Source organism: Eutrigla gurnardus, assembly GCF_963514095.1.
Source record: "Eutrigla gurnardus genome assembly, chromosome: 23".
Classification (NCBI taxonomy): domain Eukaryota; kingdom Metazoa; phylum Chordata; class Actinopteri; order Perciformes; family Triglidae; genus Eutrigla; species Eutrigla gurnardus.
In genome coordinates, this window is record NC_139934.1 from 15,120,062 (window position 1) to 15,137,783 (window position 17,722).

Consider the following 17,722-nt stretch of genomic DNA (forward strand, 5'->3'; position numbering starts at 1 on the left):
GAGCTGAGCTTTTCACCCAGATGTATGACTTTCAGGAGAGTAGGGTTGAAAGTAAACCCCGGAAGCAGGACAGGCTTGTGGAGCCTCGGTGTCTGTATTTATAAGGAAGTGACTCTCTCTTTCAAGCAGCAGTGTTTGTGCCTGCTTGACAACGGGAGAGTACAACAGAAGTATGAGAGTCTTGGCGGTATTAACTTGCTTCCTGGCAGGCTGCCTGGCTCAGAAGCCTCATCCATGCTGTGAGTAAAATTTTAATGTTTTTAAGCTTTCTTAATACTCAAGAATGTGTATTGTCAATGTACAAATTTGTGAAAGGTTATATTTTGTAATTTCCCACATCTTGTTCCACAACACAGCAAGCCCCCCTCTTCTGACTGGAGCCCTCACTGTGGTGAGTGTTCATTGTTTCCTGAGCACAATATGTGAAAGAGGGAGATGTTTAACTAACTCGCTCACATGTTCGTTCTCCAGTCGACGCAGAATGAAAAGCTGGGGACGTACGCCTCATACCTGTACGACGCACTGGGACAACGGATCCGGATCAAGGAGCTGGGCACCTACGAGAATAAGTCGTTCACCTACGATGCTCTTCTGCTCTTCAGAGAGGTGACCGAAGCAACGTCCCAGATATTTACTTTAGAGGGCAGGCGCTCCTCATCAGAAGAGACAAGTACAATTATTTAATTGAAGTAGAAGCACAGACATCTGCTTCAAAGATTAGTACAACTCAATGTGTAATATTTGAACAAGCTGATTCAGAATATTACAGCATAAGAGTAAGAGACAGAATGGTATGGAAGCCCTGAGAAGACATTATTAAAGTGAAAAATGCCATTCCACCTTACCACAATATCAGTTTAATGTACTACAACGCTTCTGACAACAAAGTCTGTGGCTTAGCTCGAGTAACAGGGTCATGATTTCTGCAGAAACAACGCTGTGGAGTTTTTCAAATGTGTTTTTTTGGTACTCTGAGCACCACAAGCTGAGTGAAGGCTGAACTCTCGGAATATCTCCAACGCTAGGCAATGCACACCACAACAATCTAGTTTGATGAATAGCACAAAAGGAGTGAGCTGCACCATTAAATGTAGTTTTAATTTACAAATTTTCATGAAAATTATTTAACAATTTGAAAAGTGTATATATAGAATAATAACTGACAGTATGACTGTGAAAATGAAAGCTTTTGCATTTTGACTTTTACTCATAACACATGCAGAAAATAGGAATACTATTGTGAAATTACATTTTCAAGTTCACATTATCAGTTAAATAAAGTCTCCAATGGGCTTCCATATATTGGAGCAATGATAAGAGTTGCCATTTGCCATGTTGCTGTGCAGAGGTGAGTATTAAATTATTATGGGAGTACAAAGTTTATGTGGACCTTGCAAATTATTAACATGAGGATTTTGACGCAAGTTATCATCATGTAAATAGTAAGTATGTGTAAATAATTACACTTTATTTATACCCGCTCTCCTTTTCTGGACTGTAGGAACCTTAAGTAACCCTGCATGCTGAGAGTGTAGTGCTCTAGCAGGACAGTAGGGTTTAATGTGTTCTTTAAGATATGATGGTGCCTGACCATAAGAGCTTTGTAGGTGAGGAGAGGAGTTTGAATCCAATTCTGGATTTACTGGGAGCCGGTGCAGAGAATCTTGTACAGGAGAGGTGTGATGTGTGTGAGTTTTAGTCAGAACACATGCAGCGTTCTGAACCAGCTGAGATTTAAGGGATTTATTGGAACAGCCTGATAATAAGGAATTACAATAATCCAGCCTTGAGGTAACAACTGCAGGGACTAGGTTTTTCTGCATCTTTTTGAGACAGGATGGTCCTGATTTTAACAACACAGGTCCACTGTCCTTGTTTGTAGCTTCTAAGTGTCATTTAACATGACAGTTGCAAATGTTAGAGCCATTGCGATATTGAATAACAACTTGCTACAATATTCGTGGGCTGCATGCAGGTTTTTTTGTACATAAATGTAAAATAACAGCTGAGGCAGCACAACCAGACAAGCAGGTTATGTGAGCATGAAATACCACTGGATGGAAGAATCACCTAAAGTCATGTGCTCCAGTGCATCACATGATCCCTCCATCTCACTCTGAATGGAATACATTTGTATCTAATGAAGGCACAAGAAATGATACAATTTTTTTTTTTAAATGTATACATTTTTATCCTCCAGCATGCCATGTATGAGATTAACAACCATGACCAGACATGCAAGAAAAGACCTTTGAAGAAAGACTTTCAACCCATGATCATCCCAAAAGATGCAACTCTGCTGGGCCAGGTTGTTCTGGGCAGCTCATCCGGACCTGGAGAAGGACTCCTAGTCAACACTTGGACGGGAGATCTGCCTGACAAGTCAGGTTAGAGAGCATGGAATGGTTTAACCTGCCTTAACTGTCCCCCGTTCATCCATCCCACTAGTTTTATACGTCTGTTTGCATCTATGATCTTACAGGAAAGTACATGAGTACAGTCACTGAATTCGGCTGCATTCCTGTCAGCACGGTGTACCACACTGACCAGTTTGGATGGGTGCTGATGAGGTTAGTTCATATTCAATCAACACTCAGTAAGGACAGTGTGATGGAGATGGGACTTATGAAACCAAAAACAGCCAAATGATCGTTATGTCTTTCTGTTAACCAGCTTCTTCAACAACGTCATTGGGATCTTGGACCCCAGTGAGCTCAACCCTCCAGACTTCTGCCAGGATGCAGAGATGACGGCTGAAGAGAAGCAGACAGACTTCCTCAGCTTGTTCCTTAATAAGCAATGAGGGCCTCAAACTCATGATTTTAGATAAAAAGAAGTACAGCCACTGAAACGCAGCTTTGTTATGTATGCATCGTTAACTCCTAACAACATGCGTCATTCCATCTCAGACAGAATTCTGCATGTTTTCATATTGACACAAAATAGCCTCTTTCTAACATGCTGATGTTCAACCATGTCATTTTTAATCAATAAAAAACAAATGTATATTTCACCTTGTCTCTGTATTGATAAAATGCAATATTTGGCATTGTAATATTAGCGCAAACGTGGTGCATCACAAGTAGTTCACTTCATATTATGAATCAAGAGTATGCAATGAAGTAATGAACATGGCGACACCATAGACTGTTTATAAGAAGTGGATGTCTTGGCAACGTCGCTCATTGGTTTGTGGATTATGGTCGTTTGATTGGCCGTCACCATCTTGGAATATTTGCAGCCTGTGAAGTAAGTGACCATATTTGGATAGGCGAGGAGCGACGGGTGGATCTGATGAACATAAGCAGCAGAGCGGCCCCCTGAGCAGCAACTGGATCCATCTGGATTCTGGTGTGAAGTTGTAAACAAAGTTAGCAAGTACAGCTCAGTGTTATCTTAGTCATCTTAGTAGCTAACTGTAACCTGTCAATCACAAGGTAGCCCCGCCCTAAAGCATCACCTGCTTTCTGGTCTGTTGGACTCTAAATGGACCATCATTTACTAAATGTACATCATGCTGGATTGAAGAAGACTTGAAACGAGAGATTGAGATAATAATTTAAGTGAGGGTCATTTTGTCACAAGCTTTCATGCAATTGGACTTATTTTTACAACCAGGAGTCTCCCCCTGATGGCCAGCAGAGAGAATGCAAGTTAAAAGGCACTTGGAATATGCCAGGTCAGAAATGTCAACATCCCTGTATTTTTAGGAAACATGTTAAAGTTGGTTTTACTAAATCTGGTTCTGGTTCTTTGTGATGAGAGAAATTATTTTTCCAACCCGCATGTCGTCCCTCTCTCTCTCACCCCTTTCACTCTCGCACTGTCCTCCCGCAATAAAAGGCCATAAATATAACTTTAAACAAACAAAAGGTGTTGCTGAGATGTACGTGGTGTATGACAATATCAGCCTAATTCTTTCACCTGCAATCCCGGCAGTGTAAAACGGACTTGGGAGCATATAAAGTAAATCTAAAAACATAATTCAAAGTGGTGGGTAGGCTGTATGCTGACACAGATAGGAGCAGCTTAAAGCACTTTGAAATGTTACTGTTCTCATGACAAAAGCCCTCCTTATTTTCCTCCAGTGGTCCATCCCATAAATACTGAACAGTCCCCAACAATCTTTTTGAGTCTAACAGGTGTATAAGCCACTGGACTCAAAGAAAACCTGGCAGTGGATGCAGACCCGGAGCCTCGTCTGCTTCCTTATAAAGAAGTGAGCGCTCTGAAGCAGCAGCATATTTGCAGCTGTGTGCCTCAGACAGCATGAGAGCCATCGTCCTGCTTGTGTGCTTGTCAGCGGGCTGCCTTGCTCAGAGACCGAAGCCATGTCGTAAGTACGACAACAGATATCGACTCTATTTGAAAATCAACTTCATCCTCTGAATGTACATGCTGATCGTGCTGTTCCTTTTTTTACTTCAGGATTTATAAAGAAATATGACTGCAACTGTGATGTAAATACCTCATTTATAATAAACACGTATTTTAACAGAATCCCCACGACTGCTGACTGGAGCCCTGAGTGTGGTACGTTTCTCTCTTCACAGTTCACACATGAGAAAACTTATACAACATATTAAAAATACTTTATTCACTCAAAATCATTTAGAGTAACTTTTATTCAATTACTTTTATTTTTCTCCTTTTTCAAGTCCACCCAGAGTGAGAAGCTGACGGCCTATGCCAGGTACAGCTATGATGCACTGGGAAAGCGCATCCGCCTCAAGGAATATGGATTGTATAACAATAAGACCTTCCAACTTGATGTTCTTCTACTCTACAGACAGGTAAGGGCCAACATGGTATTGGTATCTACATTTGGAGATGCCTTGTACAACACAATAATGCCTTCCTATCCCTGCAGGGTGTCATGTATGAGATTAACCATGAGAACCAAACATGTTGCAAGAAGCCACTGAACGTAGACTTCCACCCTCTGAAGATCCCCCACAATGCATCCCTGCTGGGACAGTCTGTGTTAGGCAGCTCCTCGGGTCCAGGACAGGGACTCCTCATCAACACCTGGGTGGGAAAGCTGCAAACAAAGCGGGGACCAGGTACAGTAAGAGGAAGCCGAACTAGAGGAAATGAAAGTCAGCGGGGTCATGTGGTGTACTGTAGCACATGACTGTGATTTTTCTGTCTAATCACTGCACACAAAACTTGCCGATCTGGTTGCGCTGCCTCGGCTCACATGTGACTTGTCACTTTTGTTTTCACAGCGGAGTACATGACAACTGTCACCGAGTTTGGATGCATCCCCGTCAGCACTCTGTTTCGTACCAGTACAAGTGGATGGGTGGTGAACAGGTCAGTGCACTAACACATAAGTGCTCAACAGAAGCTTGTTTGAAAAAATAAATAAATAATATTTATATATAGAGAGAAAGAATAGCAGAACCAAACTCATTGCTGTGAAACAGTTTTCAGTTCAGTTCATACGTTACAGATGTGAAAGCACGTTACTTTCTTACTTCCTCATGAATTTGGGAAATAAACCTTTTCCCTTTCTTGTCAAGAGTTAGGTGACGAGATTGATACCACACTGAACTATATTTCTGTTAACTATGAAGCTTGAGCAAGGAGATGGTTAGCTTAGCATAGCATAAAGACTGGTTAACAACAAAGGGATACTTCACCCATTTGCATTAAGCTTTGTATCGTTATCGAAACCCAGTAGTATTTTTCAATGGTCGTGCATCATTCCCTCATTTTCCCCAGAGACGGAGATCTCTGTGTTTCTATTCTGAAAAAGAGCCTCCAAAAACGCAAATATCGTCATTTTGCATCATTGGAGGCTGCTTTGGTTAGAGGGGGTGAGACTAGAACACTAGTTCCTCATGTTTTAAACACACCTATAGGGGGCAGCACCACTGAGACTACAGACCTGTTACAGACCAGTGGCGGGACCCACTGAGACTACAGACCTGTTACATACCAGTGGGTGGGACCTCACTTGCAGAAAACTAAAAGCAAAATCCGCCATCTTGCTTGGAAGCTTGCACCTGTGGAGCTGTGCATTGTGGGAGTTGTTGTCTTCCATCCACGTGCGGCAAAACGTCACCATCTGCCTTTTCTCGGTCAAGAAGGCACAAAATTCTAAATTTAGACATTTCGACTACATATATGACCCACTTTCAATACAGATCCATGTTTCCACCAGTGAAGTATCCCTTTAATGGTTTCAAGCACTGGTTTGCTAATCTCACCATGTCTTCATACTCTAAACCCCCTGAGCCCTCTGTATTTCTGTGTTCCTGGTTGCAGTAAATTATAGCCGCATCCATCGTTTTTGTCTGGATAAACTCATCATGCGTTTGTTCTTTTCTCTCTTACACCCTCAGCTTCTTCAACAACGTGATCGGACTAGCGGACCCTCAACAGCTCATCCCGCCAAATTTCTGTAAGGACGCCCAGCTGGAGGAAAACCAGGACCCCGTGACCTTCTTCAGCTTGTTTTAAAATGTAATATTCCCAAAACTGTAGTGAACGGTGATGGTGATGACTGTATGCAACTCTTTGCACTGTATTATTTCTTTTTTTCCCCCCCAGTGGCAGTCATTGGTTTGGTAGTTGTCTGTGGGTGGGATTCATGTCATTCAATCAATTTAAATCAACATATAAACTCTTTGAATTGATTATGTGTAACGTTTAAACAGCGCTGCAACAATGTTTAGCTTCATCACAGATACAGCTGATGTGAGTCATGAAGTATAAAAAGATCCAATGTATCGGCATTTCACGCCAGCTCATATCGTCGCAGAAATATATAACCTTGATTTCACAGATTTCAAGATTTCCCAGCCATGCAGCTCTGGAGCAGCACCACGGTGCTTACAATGCTAACATGCTAAAATGCTGGTATGTTTATCTAACATTTACTTATGAGCACTTAAAGCTGAGGCTGATGGGGAATGTCAGTTTTGCAAGCATGTGGTTGTAAACTATATTGAATAAAGTGAAACTGTGTCTTGCTGGTGGAGCCATCATTAATGTCCTAACCGATCAGCTGCTGATAACCATATGTCAGCACATCGGTTGAGCAGGACCAGGGGCGGACTGGCCATCTGGCATACCGGGCATTTACCCGGTGGGCCGACATGCTTTTTGGGTCGACTGCCAACACTTTTTTCCTCTGACAGACCAGGGATTTGTGATCTAATGTGGTGGACCGGTCTGGGTCATAAGGCCAGGGCCGATCGTTGGTCCCAGTCAGTCCCCTGAGCAGGACAGCCAATCAGCAGTAAAAATGATCAATTTAGCCAACTGGAAATATTTAATAAAAGTAGAATTCATGTGAAATGTATACTTGCATATTTTCTTATTTGTACAGGACCGTTACGTTCCCAGAAAGAAAAGCCTGAAGGAGAGGGGTCGCATGTTGGGAAAGTAACAAAATACTGCACAATAACACATATATGGATTTTTAAAAAAGTGACTGGAGAAATAAAGACACGCAGTCACCCAGTGATTCTAGCAACAAAATAATTTGACGCAGAAACAAAAAAGTGGAAGTCACTGGACAGGGGGAACAAAACGCCAAAAACTAAAAACGCACACTCAAGAGTAACACAAACCACTGAGAGCATACTGAAGGTGTCGACCCTCTGGACACAGACCACACACTGATCAGGGATCTGCAACTCCCTTAACCACTGACTGATTGGAGTCAGCTCAGGGAGATCAGCTGTTCATAAATCAGGGGTCCTCCCAGCAAAGCTGCCACTTTGGGCCTCACGTGTCCTGTGGCATTCAGGACCCATGTGTCCTTTTGTGTGGCAGTAGTGATTACTTGTACTGGCTAATTTCAAAGTTGGGGTAGAACAAGAATTAAATGCGATAGGTGGTTTTAAGGTTATGGGTCCGTTGGAAATGTTGACTCGTGAGAGCAAACTCATCTGTTCCATCTTTGCGTTCATTCAGGTTTGTAGTAATCTTCTCATGAACACGCTTGATCTGCTCCAACAAGATCATGTGCATCCTCATTTGTTGAAGCATTATTGCTCAAACTTGAGCTTCATTTCTAGCCGTTTCAACCCCACCTCAGCAGCAGGTTCATCCACACCCTCAACCTCTTCACCCACACTGTCTGACTTAGCGTCACCACTCATCAGTGATCCGTTTCTCCTCTAACAGTTACTACAGCCCTTTTAATGGCGTCCATTCTGCTTCCTGCTGTCACATTAATGCCAAATTGGTGAGCGACTTGCAGACATGATGCCTTTTTGCAGAAGTTCAGAGCCTCCCCAGATGGATTCTCAACAAATGAGTCTAACCTGAGACTCCATAACCAACACAATACCTGCAAAACACCCATATACCAGACGAGCCCCCGAGCTTTACGTTCCCAGAAATGAAAGCCTGAAGGATAGGGGTCGCAGGTCGGGAAACTAACAAAACACTGCACAATAACACAAATATCAGTAAACTAGTGGGATCAACAAAGGTGACTGGAGAAATAAAAACCCACTGACTATCAAAACGACAGACAAATCAAATAATTGAGTCACTGGACAGGGGAAACAAAATGACAAAAAAAAATAACACACACTCAAGACACTCAAACCCCAGAGAGCCAACTGAAGGTGTTGACCCTCCGGGCGCACACACACGCTGATCAGGGATCTGCAGCTCCCATATATAACCTCTCTGACTGATTGCAGTCAGCTGAGGGAGATCATCACAGGTGCACCCTCAGCTCCTGATCACCTGTGATCCAGATCTCCCCAAAGAGATCCGCAACAGGACAAACCTCTGTGACGTGGAGGTGCATTTTAAATGTTGGTAAACTGCTGAGAATGTTCTAGCAAAGTCATTAAAGCACAGAATCAAAGGATAATAAAGCATTTTACCTTCAAATGTTGTGCATATTAGAAGAATCATGTCAATGTTTAAACCCTGACTGGATTATTGGGAGACTTTTTTTATTGGTCACTGACAAATCAAAGTTTATACAATCTGCTTCAATTGAATTGGCGATCATAAAGTGTGATTGTTGATTATCCTGTCGTGTACTTGATCAATGATTTGATTGATGGTTTAGCTACAAATGTAGAACATAATGGGGAAACTCATAGAGTTATCAGAGAAATATTAAGTGGCATTTTGAAAAAAATCTGGGTAACAATGTTGGTTATAATTTTCTGACTGTTTAAAACTGACCGAAGAATAACAGTTGGTAGGGTAACAGGAGGCTTAAATATATGCTTTTAGGGAACAAAGGTTCATAAGAGAGGCACCACAGCAGCACTCGGTCCAAACACAATCTCTTCTGTCTTATTTTCACTGACATTAATCATTTTTGATGATGAACCTGGAGCAGAGCCTCCGTCACTCTGTTAGTCAGGAATTAACCAAGGAGACACATCAGGATGTGAAATCAGCTCTATTGAACACACAAACCAAACCAGATGGTAGTGCAAAGTTGTACAAACCAGCATGGATTTAAAAGCTAATTTCTGTTTTATTTACAAAACACTGACGCTGCCATGTGACATGCTGGTGAAGACATGCGGCTAGCCAATAGATGGCAGTGGAAAACAAGTAATGACAAAGGCACTCCCAAATCTTGGCACATACAACTCTTAAAAATAGATTTGAAGTGCATCAGAACTGTTTGTCTGTGTACCTTTTATTAATTACTTTTTTTTACAATCATGTTCAGTATAATAACATTATGATCATCCAGATGGAGAAAGGTGCTATACAACAGAGCGAGGAGTCACTTGGTAGCAGTAGTAAGACATTCCCCGTAGCTCTCCAACCTCCTGCACCCCAACATCTACTGCTATCACCCCCGCCTCCCGGGCCTCCGTCTCCAGCCACAGCAGCCTGGAATCAGGGTCCTCATCGGAGAACTGGAGCAGGGATCCTGAGGTCCTCAACACCTTTAAACACTGCTTCAGCATCATACAAGCCTTCCGTTTCCCTTCCTTGGACCTCAACATGGCGTCTATGGTCCCTTTATCAACTATGAGGTCCACGCTGCTACAAGCATAGTGCTGGTGAAGCTGTGTGCAGTCCAGCTCCACAACCTCAAGCCGAGAAGAAGGATCGTGAGGTTGAAAGGCTTTGGCTTGGATGTGTTCCCGCATTAGCCGCACAGCGACGGGGGAAATGTCGGCACAAGTGACCCGGACCGGGAGAGGAGAGTGTCTGTAAATACAGGGCCCGATAGCAGAAGTGCCACAGCCCATATCCAGGACCTGAAGCAGAGCATCTGGCTGGGGCTTGGTCTGCAAGAGGGGCATGATGAAGTCCCGGACAGCATCGAAGCCAAAGAACCACTCAAAGTTTTTGAAAGTGGTTGTGCTGCTGCTGCTCTCGGTGTAGAAGCGGTCCCAGGTTGCTTTCTTATCCATGTTTTCAATCAGCTCAGCTGGGCAGAAACACACACACATTAGTTAGTGAACATTAGCAGATACAATAATCTCAGTGCCTGCATGGTCATATATTGAGGGACTTTTTGCTAAACTTGATTGTAAATTTGTAGTTTCCTTACTCCTTTTCTTAGGCCATAAGAAACCACTCAACTCCGCATAAACATCTACCAATTTGACAAACTTTGATTTCAAGTTTCTCAAATGATTCACATTTCTCATCAAATATAATAAATAAAATAATAATAATAAAATCAACACACTTTCAGTTGCCAGTTCATTGGGTAAACAGAGCTTAAAAGAATGCAGTCCTGCAACAAATCCGGTTTTGACAGATGTATAGATGTGTCCAGGCTGTTTGTTTGGACTGCATCAGTTTTAGCTTGGTGGCGCTAATAAACTGGTAAATTTGGTGCACAACTTTGAAGGAGACTTGACGTTAACTTTCGCGTCTCCTACGTATCCAACTTAAAGTACTTGATGAATTTCTCATCGACACAACGGTAACTCACTTTAAGCAAAATGACAGCTTCCTAAATCCGTCTACGGTGCCTATTCCACCGGTTTGTCACACATGACGTCAGAGCTAGCTTAACCTCCTGGAGCTAGCTTACGAGCTAGTTGACCGCAGTAGCGCTGCCATGAGTTACTTCACGCTAAAATACACAGAAGCATGAATGTTAGATAATGCATGTCGGTCAGAACGCACTTGTTAGAGAGGAGTGATGCCGCAGTACACACGCTGCGACGAGCCTCCTGCCTGACAACGTCAGCGACTTCGTGAACGGAGACATTTCTCCTCGTCTTCCCCCTTCTTGTCAAACGACAGAGCTCTCACTCTGACCGACTTTCTTGGTACCATGAACAGCAACTATTGGCGCCACCTGAAACCAAACGCGGATAGCATCTGCTTGTTGTTGCAGCAGAGGACATCTTTGATCAGAAACGACTCGCCTTGCGCATGTGTAAATTCAGGTGACGTCACACATCATCCTGGTCGTAAACAAAAGCAGCTATTCCCCTGTAGTCATTTCAGTACACCACTTATTGTACACCCAAGCTAAATATGCCCGTCCCCTCGGCAACCATTTGGCATGTAATAGCAGGTGAGCACAGGTGTAATTGGTCAAATTAATTATGGTCCCTTTCTATTTAATGTCCCTGCATGCACAATAACAGGGCACAGCAAAGAGCCATTGGAAATAATGGGTTTCAGAGTGCAGCAATGCTGTTCGCACGTTGTGTGAAAGGCAAGTAACCAATAGTCTTAAAGGTTGATTTTGTTCCTGATAGTTAGTGTCTGCTACTGCTACAAATGCATCTCTGTCAAAATACAACAGTATGTTAATAGTATGGGATTTTTTTAATATTTTATTTATCTCGCTTAACAGAAATTGTAATTTTTTACTTTAATTTTTCTCAAAAAAATGCAAGCGATTGATAATTTAGCTCATTTTGTTGCAAACCAGAAAAAAAAACACAAGAAATAAGATGTAAATCCCTTTAATAAAACTCAATGAAACGCAGTGTAACAAAGGAAAAGAATCCAACATAAAGCAAGTAGATAACATTTACAACCACAAAAGAAAAAAAACCTGTACAACTCTAAATGCCTGGAGTCACTTCTATTTTTCCAAAGATTTTTTAATTAACCATTGTGTGATGGCTGAGGATAAACTGGGGAGTTTGGGGCGAGAGGGGTATGGGAGGCATGTCATGTGATTTTATCTTTTTTTTTATATACATGAGTGTAATCTCATACACAGATGTATGCTTCATCAACGTGGCTGCTGAAGGGTTTTTTTTTTACCCCGCTGCTGTATCGTACAGCAGGAGGAGAATGAGGTGGGCGGTGGCCTGGAGTGTTATTTGTACAAGATGTCGTAATGGCCGGGTCTATAGAGGAGGAAGATGCGTGGGTCGCCGCCTTCAGGGAAGACGTGGTGATTGACAGTCCCGCCCTCTCCTCTATCCATGTACTCCACCAGGATGGATACGTCCAGGGCCTGGGCCAAGGCGATGATGTGAATGTGGTCACTTTCTTTAGACATAGGCTCTACCTCCTAAAGAAAAAAGAAAAAACAAGTACAGTTAATTTGTTGTCAAAGAATTTAAATGGTTAGATATTTAACACTGTAGTCATACATTTTCTCATTCGTAGGGAAGGCTGGTTATGGTTATGAGACCCAGATTGGTTTCTCAGGAACTAGAAGTTCATTTTAATTTCATCAAAGTGACGTTTTTAAAAGCATACCTGCTGACAGAACTCCTTGACAGAGCGTCCTCCCTCTATGAAGTGCTGAAAGAAGCCATACTCTCGCTGCAGGTAACCTGAGGTGAGCAGCCGCAGGTACACGACCACATAGTCTGACACGTTCTGGTCGTTGAAGGAGTTCAGCAGCTCCTGAAGGCTCGGCTGTTTCTCACACAGTTCAATCAAGTCCATGAACTTGGGAGGAAGAAAACATTTACAACATTTAGATGGATGCGTACATGTCCAGCTTGCCAAATTACTGTCTAACTGGCCAAATACAGTGCGTTTGTCTGCTCCAGGTCACAAAATATATCCTATATTGGCAGACGACCATTCAGAGTTGACAGGGCAACGAGCAAATTAGAGTTAACAGCGTCACACACTTAATTCAACAGGATACACAATATACTCTGTGTACCCTCAGACTTAAAACCAGAAAAGGCCATGAATTTAGTCATTTTTAAAAGCTGCTACAGAATGCCACCTCAATAAACAAAATAATTATTATATATAATTATAATAACCAGATTATTTGCTGCTTGAGTATTTAAGGAAAAACTTCTGCATTCAGGTTCGTCAATTAGCAATAAACAATGAATGTCTTTTTTTTCTTGTACAAGAAACTCACAGTATTGTGAAAGTCTTCGATGGTAAACTCGGTGAAGCCCTCGTTAACCAGGTCCACTTTACTTTTAGTTGCAACTGCTTTGAACCTGAAAAGAGAAAAAAAAACATGGATTTAATCATTTTGGGAATATAACACCACCATAGTGTTCTCTACACCTGACAGATGCATATAAAACGTTCTTAGTAGTGAAAAACTTTGAGGAAAATGGTGCCAAATGTCGGTCGTTGATGGTCATTGCGTTGTTGCCTTAGAGTAGGTATGGGACGATATAAAACTATGTCACGATTATCCAGGCCAAAATAATTGCGTTTCAGCTTCTTAGAAAACAAACATTTTTATTGAATAACAAAAATTATCATTTTTTGGGGAAAAACAGCAAAACAATCTGAAATAAGATGATCATAAATCATAAACGCCTCCCTATAATTTTAAATCATGCTCTATTTTTCTCTCACCTGTCATGATACCAATCTGGACAGCTTATTCAAGTCCCTCATAACAATATTTATCCTGAAAATTGACCACGATCAACTTATTGCAAGTGTTTTGTCACAATCGTGCAAAAAATAGCTATATTGTGCCATCCATATCTGCAAGCAACATCTAAAACATTTCAACACACGATCCAAAGTATGGTTGGTTTCCCGTATGCTCATGCAGCGCTGCTAAAATTTCACACAGTCATTAAAATTCTCTGCTCTCGTGTTTCACCGAGTGCGGTGAAGCTTCTTCTCTCACAGTAACTACTCACTTTTGAAGCTCTTTGCTGTCATCTAGCAGCGACTCGAGATGTGCGAAGCCGAAGGCTCTGTAGAAACAGTTCCCATCTGGTCGCGTCTTACGAATATACGAGTATTTTTTGTGTAAGTCCTGCAACAAAACAAGAAAAGATTATACAAAATGAAATGCAAAAAAAAAAAACTGTTTGAGTACTCGGGTGGGGATCTTTGGGTGTCTTAGAATTGATTTTCAAAACAAAACAATTTACCATTCAAAATAGATTTTTGAATTAGTCCATGCTTCAGGATCTACTCCAGTCCTCTGAGCTAACAAAGGTGGTGTGGCAAATTATCGCATGAGAGCATAAGATTATATAATGTAATTTTTTTTAAGTGAAACTGATTAAAATAATGTAAATCGCAATAACATAATAAGTCATACAAAAAACAAAAATGGTATTACATAAATAAAATTGGTACCATTTCATAAACCTGCACAAATAAAATAACATCATGAATATTTCTCAATTCACACTTTCTCAGTGGTTACAACATTACATCATAATAAGATGTACAAAAATCAGCCTTCATTCTCAACTATGCTGTACAAACAATTGCTTTCAATGAATACAGGCCTAGCATTTTACTGAGTGTAAGAGCTAGTGTTAGCAGTGGCACTGCACACGGTGAGGCAGAAAACAGCGTTTGTTATGAAGTTATGAATTGATTTAGAATCTTAGAAAATAACAATTGCGGTTTATACACAAATTGATTTTTTCCACCCCTTTTAAGCACATAAGCAACATAGAGTTTGTTTTGTTGCTCTAGATAAAATGAAACCCTGGTTGGTCTGTGGAGGAAATGCAGCCCGATGTGGGTGCAGTAACCACAGATAAGGTGGTGTGGTTTGACTGACCTTGATCTTCAGCTGATAAACCGTGTCATCCTCAGCGTATTCCCTCTGCAGCACCGCAAGGTCCTGTCTGTCTGACACTAAAGGACTGCTGTTGGCTATCTAGACACAAACACACACAAAATCAATGAGCGCATGCACTGGAAGAAACTTAACTCATAGGCATCTCTTCTATGCATTTATACATTTAATTCAACAGATATTCCTCTGCAGATTTAGATGCATTATGTTCATGTTATAAAATAACTAGTTTTAGTTAATTGTGCAGTCTAGTTTCATAGTTATCTTCAATGTTAATGATTACAAAATTCTATTTCATCCATTTCAAAAGTTAGATCAGATAGTCTGGGTTATGAAAGAAAACATAAATTGTAAAATGAATAAAGCCAAATCTGTTGGACACCTTCCACGGTGTATCCACATATAAGCTTTCTGGATGTTTAACTAAGAAAATGAATGGAATCTAGAATCGGTTTCTCACCTCCTGCTGAATTCTGTCCTGTTGAGCAATTATGGCCTCGTCATATGCGAGGCAGTTCACTCCTACAAGAGAAGGGGGAGAGATTAATAAGGCTTCAGGAGAAAATACTCCAAGAAGAGGTGGACAAGCCTCGTGACAGAAATTGCATTTGGATTTTAAAAACTCATCAACATCAGATCAGAATCAGTGTTTATGGTGCAAATCAGAATGAAAAATGTACTTAGAAATGGCATATACACCCTGTACAGCGTTTGTATGCAGGTGTTATATTCACCCATGCAGCCTAAACAATGCAGATGGATTATTTTGAAACATGGGATTTTGTCTTGAATCGCGATAAAAGACAACTCAATTGACAGTGATGATCTGAAAAACGTACTCATCATGGTAGACAAGAGAAAAATAGAATCCAATTTCAACAACAAAGGGTACATAAATACAAATAAAAATGTTTATTTATCCTGTATTTATGCAAGGACACCTTATGTATTATGATCATCTTATTTAACATTATTTTATTGTTTTTTCACCAAAAAGGGTATTCTCTATAAAAAAAAAAAGATGTCTTATCTGTGACATAATAAAACATATTTGTTAATTAATGTAATATGATACCAGGATGTTTTGTGTCATTTTATGAGTTTGAAGCATATTTTTAATATTTATCGGGATAATATCGTTAATTACTTGGGCTTATCATGAAATACAATTGTCTTATGTTCTATTGTGACACTATCTATGCACCTGCAGCACGTGTTGCAATTGTGATTTCGTCACAAACAAGCCACAATTTAACACTTTTATTTGATTCTAATATATTCGTTCATGCATGCACAACAAATCTGGCTGTACTTTCGGTTGGCAGAACAACCTGTAGCTCCCTGGTTGCAGAAACGGCACGTGCTTTCAGTGACACCTCATTAAATTATATAAAATATTGTACACAGATCTGCTTATGACTATTCATGTGTCTATTGTTTTCCTGACACTAAAAGGAGACAGGTGAGTTGCCCCGGTTGGTGTAACCGACATTGCACTCACGTAAATAAAATAATATATCGGTTGGGTAAGTATTAAAAAAATGTAATATAATGAAGACGATAACAAAGCATTCACGAAGATCAGCCACATTTCCATCACATGCATTCACAACAAGCAGCCACAGCCGCATTCGGCCACAGTCAGCAGTTAACATCCAAACAAGTTAATCCACAGCAGCGAGCGTTGCTCAGCTCAACTTGGCTAGCTCGACCTGAGCGAAAACAAAACACGTTCTAGTCACGACGAATGTGTCGTCTTGGCAACCGAAACGAGGGTGTCCTATATTCCATATCAAGCCTATGCTTTGAACATTTTCCTAAGTCAAAAATTCCCTGACTGTCACTAAGTGTCGTCCTGTCAGTAACTATACAAGCGTTTTCTCTTTGTGTAGCAATGGTAGCTAGCTAACGTTAGCCAACAAGCTGTGGCCCGTCTCCCCCTCACCGCTGCATGTCAACCGCCGTCCCCGCGGAGAGGGCAGCGGCTGAGACGCCACACGGACACTCGCTTGGGTCTGGGCTTCACTCGCAAGAGAAACGACCGCGCTGCTAGTTGGATATTTTGTGTTATAACGGTTTCTCTCACCCTCCACCTCTCCCTGTGATGATTCCTGCTGCTCCTCCGCCATCTTAGCTATCGAGATCTGTTTCCTCCTTCTGCATGACCTCATTCATTACACACTTCCGGGCGAGTCTTATTTGTGTGTGTTGGGTTGTAACAGTGGTAGACCTTTTTATGTCAATGGCCCTTTTAACAAAATAGGCTTTCAAAACATCTGTAAAAACAGTCTTGGTTAATCTGTAAAGCACAGTTTCTTGTTGTGAACGAGACTCCTTATAATTACAGGGCTGCTAACTTATCAAAAAACCTTGGAGTGAGATTTGGTGGGGCCAACCAAAATGTTGCTGCATACACAGCATTTTTTTTTTTTTTTTTTTGGCCCATTACCACACAGAAAAAAATGTTTTACTAAAGTTTATCAGTGGTTCTCAATGTATTAGCCAAACTAAGAGTGTAAAAATAGGCTAGAACCTATTGACCCAACAGTAAGACACAGCATGGCTCATTTTGTGCATGTTTACTTTGGGATTCTGTATAAAAAAAAGTAATCAAATACGAAACAGATATGCAACTTGTTGCAAGAAACATTTAAGTAAAAATAAAAAACCTCATAAGCTAGGCCCGGTGACAAACACTTGTAATGTTGGAAGAAAACCCTGATGGTCTCGGCCCCAGATAACTAATAACACAATAGATTTGTTTTGTTGTTGGATGGACACTTCAGTGTGAGAAATCGGGCG

The 17,722-nt window shown here is 41.2% G+C and overlaps 4 protein-coding genes across 4 annotated transcripts; 2 read left to right on the plus strand and 2 right to left on the minus strand.

Annotated features, from left to right (window-relative positions):
• Window positions 1-29: 29 nt before the first annotated feature.
• LOC311008778 (ependymin-like) lies at window positions 30-3,013 on the plus strand. Its single transcript, XM_084002664.1, has 6 exons — window positions 30-239; window positions 357-391; window positions 472-606; window positions 2,201-2,387; window positions 2,483-2,570; window positions 2,674-3,013. Exons 1-6 carry the CDS (start codon window positions 173-175, stop codon window positions 2,801-2,803), a joined length of 642 nt encoding a protein of 213 aa, XP_083858790.1. The 5' UTR covers window positions 30-172; the 3' UTR covers window positions 2,804-3,013.
• Window positions 3,014-4,183: 1,170 nt separating this feature from the next.
• Window positions 4,184-6,980, plus strand: LOC311008779 (ependymin-like). The gene is made up of 6 exons (XM_084002665.1): window positions 4,184-4,336; window positions 4,499-4,533; window positions 4,659-4,793; window positions 4,871-5,063; window positions 5,229-5,316; window positions 6,351-6,980. The coding sequence occupies exons 1-6, from the start codon at window positions 4,270-4,272 to the stop codon at window positions 6,466-6,468; spliced, it is 636 nt and encodes a 211-aa protein (XP_083858791.1). The 5' UTR covers window positions 4,184-4,269; the 3' UTR covers window positions 6,469-6,980.
• A 2,485-nt stretch (window positions 6,981-9,465) lies between these two features.
• cskmt (citrate synthase lysine methyltransferase) lies at window positions 9,466-11,307 on the minus strand. The gene is made up of 2 exons (XM_084003445.1): window positions 11,095-11,307; window positions 9,466-10,384 (listed from the first exon to the last, which is right to left on the minus strand). The coding sequence occupies exons 1-2, from the start codon at window positions 11,177-11,179 to the stop codon at window positions 9,708-9,710; spliced, it is 762 nt and encodes a 253-aa protein (XP_083859571.1). The 5' UTR covers window positions 11,180-11,307; the 3' UTR covers window positions 9,466-9,707.
• Window positions 11,308-11,872: 565 nt separating this feature from the next.
• Window positions 11,873-17,114, minus strand: otub1b (OTU deubiquitinase, ubiquitin aldehyde binding 1b). The gene is made up of 7 exons (XM_084002892.1): window positions 17,007-17,114; window positions 15,381-15,442; window positions 14,903-15,001; window positions 14,019-14,137; window positions 13,268-13,352; window positions 12,640-12,834; window positions 11,873-12,448 (listed from the first exon to the last, which is right to left on the minus strand). Exons 1-7 carry the CDS (start codon window positions 17,089-17,091, stop codon window positions 12,251-12,253), a joined length of 843 nt encoding a protein of 280 aa, XP_083859018.1. The 5' UTR covers window positions 17,092-17,114; the 3' UTR covers window positions 11,873-12,250.
• Between the last annotated feature and the right edge of the window lie 608 nt (window positions 17,115-17,722).